The sequence below is a fragment of the Anolis sagrei genome, chromosome 5 (assembly GCF_037176765.1).
Source record: "Anolis sagrei isolate rAnoSag1 chromosome 5, rAnoSag1.mat, whole genome shotgun sequence".
NCBI classification, from domain to species: Eukaryota; Metazoa; Chordata; class Lepidosauria; order Squamata; family Dactyloidae; genus Anolis; species Anolis sagrei.
In genome coordinates, this window is record NC_090025.1 from 171,477,454 (window position 1) to 171,483,507 (window position 6,054).

Below are 6,054 nucleotides of genomic sequence, written 5' to 3' on the forward strand. Positions count from 1 at the left end.
AATACCAAGGCCCGCTAGACAAAGAAGGGACATAATGGTGACGTATGTTTCCCTTCCAGGAAGAAGAAGAGGTGGAGGGGGACATTATGTCAGGACTCGGTTTCCTGGCCTTGGATGTTGGCGCAAAAAACCGGATTCCTGACATGGAGAACTGATAAGGAATTGCAGCTGGTGGCCTTGGGAGGGGCCGTTGGTGGTTTGGCGGGGAATATTGCGCGGGATCTTTGTCAGGCGGGAAGAGGGGATTCGAATGTGGGGGAGGGTATATAAGAGTTGACTTGCGTCCGTGTGCCAATCCTGGCTTTCATTGTGTATATGCATCCAGTAGTAAAAGTTTCCTGTTTGATCACGGATTGGCGTCCTGTGTCATTTCTGGGAGCGGCTGCTGTGAGCTTACAATATAGTACAGAGAAATGCTTAAAAAGCAATACTTTAGGAAGTATTTACTGACTAAAATAAAAACAATAAAACACAGTGAGAATGCAGTTAGCTCGTTCCATGCCCAAATGAATGGCTAATCCACATTGTGTTTCACAAGGTCAAGATATTATTATTATTATTATTATTATTATTATTATTGACACAAAAGTACAGTATGTCACAGCAAACGAGATCTATATGCTGGATTTCGTATCACAAAATCACAAGTCGAATGCTTCTCAAGCGTCTAGGACTGTGTGATGTATTTTCGAATGATGCGCGCAAATCCAAGTAAGGTGGCCTTTTGCAGTTGACAGATCTTGATTTTGTCCATGTTTATTGTTTCCAAATGCCGGCTGAGATCTTTTGGCAGGGCACCCAGTGCGCCAATGACCACTGGGACCACCTGTACTGGTTTTTGCCAGAGCCTTTGAAGTTTCATTTTGAGGTCTTGATAGCGGCTGAGTTTTTCCTGTTTTTTTTTCCTCAATGCGACGGTATGGCGACATCAATAATCCAGACTTTTTTCTTTTCCACAATCGTGATGTCTGGTGTATTGTGTTCCAAAACTTTGTCAGTCTGGATTCAAAAGTCCCACAGTATTTTTGCATGTTCATTTTCCACAACCTTTGCAGATTTATGATCCCACCAATTCTTTACTGCTGGCAGGTGGTACTTGTGACATAGGTTCCAATGAATAATCTGGACCAAAGAGTTGCGTATTTGTTTGTAGTCCGTCTGTGCAATTTTCTTGCAACAGCTGAGGATATGATCCATGGTTTCATCAGCTTCCTTGCATAGTCTGCATTTTGGGTCATCCGCTGATTTTTCAATCCTGGCCTTAATTGCATTGGTTCTGATGGCTTGCTTCTGGGCTGCAAGAATCAGGCCTTCTGTCTCCTTATTCAGGGTTCCATTCATGAGAGCCATAACCAGGTCTTCTCCTTGTCAACTTTTCCTTCAATCTTCTCAAGGAACTGCCCATGCAAAGCTTTGTTGTGCCAGCTGTCAGCTCTGGTTTGGAGTGCAGTTTTCTTGTACTGGTTCTTGGTTTGCTGTGCTTTGAGAAGTTTCTGATTGACTTCAATTAAAGCAGGTTCTTGGCTTTCCTTTACATATTCTGCCAGGGAGTGTTTTTCTTCTTCGACTGCTTGTTTTACTTGTAAAAGTCCTCTGCCCCCAGACTTTCTAGGCAGATAGAGCCCGTTGACATCACTGTGAGGATGTAATGAATTATGAATGGTCATGAGTTTTCTAGTTTTTCTGTCCAAATTGTCCAGTTCTGCCTGTGTCCAGTTTATGATGCCAGCAGAGAACTCCAGGTCTCGGCGGTGGCCAGGGGAGCTTTCACACAGTTAAAACTTGTGTGCCAGCTGCACCCATATCTTGTGAAATCTGACTTGGCCATGGTGGTCCATGCTCTGGTTACATCCCGAATACATTACTGCAATGTACTCTATGTGGGGTTGCCTCTGAAGACTGCTCGGAAGCTTCAGCTAGTCCAACGCTCAGCAGCCAGGTTGCTCACGGGAGAGGGGAACAGGGAATGTACAATTCCCCTGTTACGCAAGCTCCGCTGGCTGCCTTTTAGTTTCCGGGCACAATTCAAAGTGCTGGTCTTAACCTATAAAGCCCCAAATGGTTCCTGCCCAGTTTACCTGTCCAAACGTATCTCCCTCCATGAACCACCAAGGACCTTAAGATCATCCAGAGAGGCCTTACTCTCGGTCCTAACGCCATTGCAGTTGCGTGGGTATGAGGCAGGGCCCTCGGCTGTGGTACTCCCTTCCTGATGAGATTAGATCTGCCCCATCCCTCCTGACCTTCCGGAAGAAACTCAAATCCTGGCTGTGGGATCAAGCATTTGCAGAATAGACTGATTTACTGGTGAAGATAAGCTTTAAATGGACTGCAGTGGACTGATTTGGATGTCGATTTGAACCAGCAACTGTTTTAATGTTTTTAATGTATGCTAATTGTATTTTATGTTATTTTATTATATTGTGTCGACATCAAATAGTTGCCTGTTGGAAGCTGTCCTGAGTCCATCTTCAGAGATTGAGAAGGACGGGTATAAATGTTCTGAACAAATAAATAATTCAGACATATTAACTTAATTTGGGCAGTTTACAAATGCAACAATGAATATGTGTTGTTGTTTTGTTGTTTATTCGTTCACTCGCTTCAGACTCTTCATGATCTCATGGAGCAGCCCACATCAGAGCTCAAGGTCAAGCCAGTTACTGTCTCTTAGTACACTAACCTTTTTATTGATTTCTGCAACTGATAGCTGCAAAGCCACCAGCATGGAGTCTATACCACATACAGTTGTCCTTTCAGAATCTGAATATAAGCGCCATTCCTTTCGAAAACACCGAATCATATCCAAGATTCTTTGCTGGACAAATGACATGATCCTAAAACAAATAAAACAAGATATAAAATGAACATAACTGAGAGAGAGGACCTGTGAACATTCAAATGGAAAAGATGGACTAGCGCAAGGGCCCCCAAACTAAGGCCCATGGGCCAAATGCGGTGCTCCAAGGTTATTTACCTGGCCCCCAGTCTAAACTTTACATTTAGGGTTGCCCTAGGTCTGAAACGACTTGAAGACAAACAACAACAATCTTAATTAACTTGACTCTTTCATCAGCCAAATGCAGCCCCACACTGCAGCACATTTTGCCATATTTTTCAATGAATATCTCATAATTTCAACCAATTCAACATAGTTTGTGACAGCTACAACAATGTAGTTTCTGGACTATAACTACTTTCAAAGTACTGCACAATTAAACAGGAATGGCACTTTCAACATAAGAACACAATTTATTTTAGAATTTTAGATTTTAGAAAGGTGGTTTCAAAAAAGGGCATCAGATACGATTTTTTTTGTCATGTCAGGAGCGACTTGAGAAACTGCAAGTCGTTTCTGGTGTGAGAGAATTGTCCATCTGCAAGGACGCTGCCCAGGGGACGCCCGGATGATTTGATGTTTTTATCATCCTTGTGGGAGGCTTCTCTCATGTCCTTGCATGGGGTGCTGGAGTCGATAGAAGGAGCTCATCCGCCTCTCCCCGGATTCGAACCTGTGACTTGTCAGTCTTCAGTCCTGCCGGCACAGGGGTTTAACCCACTGCGTCACTGGGGGCTCCTTGTCAGATATGATAAAGCATCTTTATCATCGGCCATGCCCTGGAACCTGTCCAGATATTCTAGTCTATAATGGGATACAAGTTGCAATTAAACACATCTAAAAGAGAACAACCCGGGGAAGGTTTATCTACATTGACTTAGTGAACAGGACTCACATCTACAGCTGGGCCTAGGCTCCTTGGAAGAAATTTGTTATGTGCCTTCAAGTCATTTCTTAAGATGAATCCCTGGAGTATTACAGCACACCAAAATACACGGAAGTCACTCTGGACCATGCTCTAACCTATAAGAAGAACTGTTTGAATATCAAGCAAAAAGTGTGTGCTAGAAATAATATTGTACAAAAACTGATTGGCACAACCTGGGAATCACAACCAGACACAGTGAAGAAATCTGCCCTTGTGAGTTACTACTCTGCTGCTGACTATGCATGCCCAGTGTGGAATACATCTCACCACATTAAAACAGTGGATGTGACTCTTAATAAGACATGCCGCCCCACACCACTGAAGAAATTACACTGTTTAGCTGGTATTGCACCATCTGACATCTGCTGGGAAGTAGCAGTTAGCAATGAAAGGACCAAGGCAGTGACATATTCGGCCCATCCTCTGTTCGGATATCAATAAGCATGCCAACACCTTAAATCAAGAAACATCTTCCTAAGATCTACAGAGATACTCACGGGAACACCTCAGCAAATGAGAGTCCAAAAGTGGCAGGCTAAAATCCAGCACTTAAATCAGTGGCTGAGACTGGATGATAAACTCCCTCCTGGGCACACAGAAGAGTGGAAAGCGCTGAATAGACTGCCCTCTGGCACCATGAGATGCAGAGCTAACCTTAAGAAATGGGGACCACAAAGTGGAGTCCACGACATGCAAGTGTGGAGAAGAGCAAACCACAGACCACCTACTACAATGTAACCTGAGCCCTGCCACATGCAAAACAGAGGGCCTTCCCACAGTGACACCTGAGGCACTCCAAGTGGCCAACTTCAGGTCAAAGGACATTTAGCATAATGCCAAGTTCTTTTAAACTTTGTGTTTTTTAAATGCATTCTAACTGTACCCTCAACTTGCTTCTGACATGATAAATAAATCGATAACTCATTTCTAACTTATGCTGGCTCTAAAATTGGGAGTTGCTCTGGGCAGAGTGAAGAGAGAGAGGGTTACAATTGAAGACAGTTCCATCTTGTCTCCTGTGCTATACTAATAATATAATATATTGTATATACATATAATATTTATAATATTATAATGTAATACAATATAATACTACTACTAATAATATAATATTATAATTATATATTTTATATTACTTTAAAATTACTAATAATATTACAATGTAATGGTGTAGTACAATATAGTAATATATAATACTGATATTGTTGTTGTTCATTCCTTCAGTCGTTTCTGACTCTTCGTGACCTCATGGACCAGCCCACGCCAGAGTTCCCTGTCGGCCGTCAGCACCCCCAGCTCCTTCAAAGTCAATCCAGTCCCTTCAAGGATGCCATCCATCCATCTTGCCCTTGGTCGGCCTCTCTTCCTTTTTCCTTTCATTTCCCCCAGCATCACTGTCTTCTCTAAGTTTTCCATTCTTCTCATGATGCAGTACTTCATTTTTGCCTCTACTATCTTTCCCTCCAATGGACCAGTACAACTGATATTATACTATGCTAATAATTTAATATATTGTATGCATATATATCTTGCAAGCCACTCTGAGTCTCCTTCGGGGCGAGAAGGGTGGCATTTAAATGTCGTAAATAAATAAATAAAGCAAACCTATCATAGGATTTTCTTGGCAAGATTTCTTTAGAGTGGGGTTTGCCTTTGTTTTGCTCTAAGACAGAGAGGATGAGATTCGGACAAAGCCATTCAGAGGGTTTCCTTGGCCAAGTAAGGATTTGAACCCAAGTCTCCACTGTCACAGTCTAGTGCTCAAACCACTACACTTCTGTTGTCCCTTTTCGCAATATTTATATCAGGACTGGGCAAACTTGGTCCCTCCAGGTGTTTTGGACTTCAACTCTCACAATTCCTAACAGCCGATAGGCTGTTAGGAATTGTGAGAGTTGAAGTCCAAAACACCTGGAGGGACCAAGTTTGCCCAGGCCTAGTCTTCACTGTAGAATTAATGCAGTTTGAGATCACCTTAACTGCGATAATTAAATGCTATGGAATCTTTGGAGGTGTAGTTTGGTGAGGGACAACACTCTTTGCCAGAGATGGAGAAAGGCCTTGTAGACCTTGTAAAACTACAACTCCCTGGGTCCCATAGCCTTGAGCCAGGGCAGTTCAGGTGGAGTCGAGTCCCACTGGAGCCCCACGCCCCTCACCTGGGCACTGCGGCCTTCCTCGAGGCGCTCCCTCCAAGGAGGCTCCTTCCACAGAGCCAAAGAAGCAGCTGTCAGCGGCGGAGGTTTGAATTCGAACGCTGCGCGTCTCAACCAATCGGAAAGCGGGA

General features: G+C 43.4%; 1 protein-coding gene across 1 annotated transcript in view; it reads right to left on the minus strand.

Moving 5' to 3' along the window:
- PARPBP (PARP1 binding protein) overlaps window positions 1-6,045 on the minus strand; it is a 39,106-nt gene extending 33,061 nt beyond the window's left edge. The window contains exons 1-2 of the mRNA XM_060776881.2: window positions 5,927-6,045; window positions 2,684-2,837 (exon numbers count right to left, since the gene is read on the minus strand). Of these exons, the coding sequence (XP_060632864.2) occupies window positions 2,684-2,833 (150 nt within the window). The 5' untranslated portion in view covers window positions 2,834-2,837; window positions 5,927-6,045. The remainder of the gene's footprint in view (window positions 1-2,683; window positions 2,838-5,926) is intronic.
- Window positions 6,046-6,054: the final 9 nt, after the last annotated feature.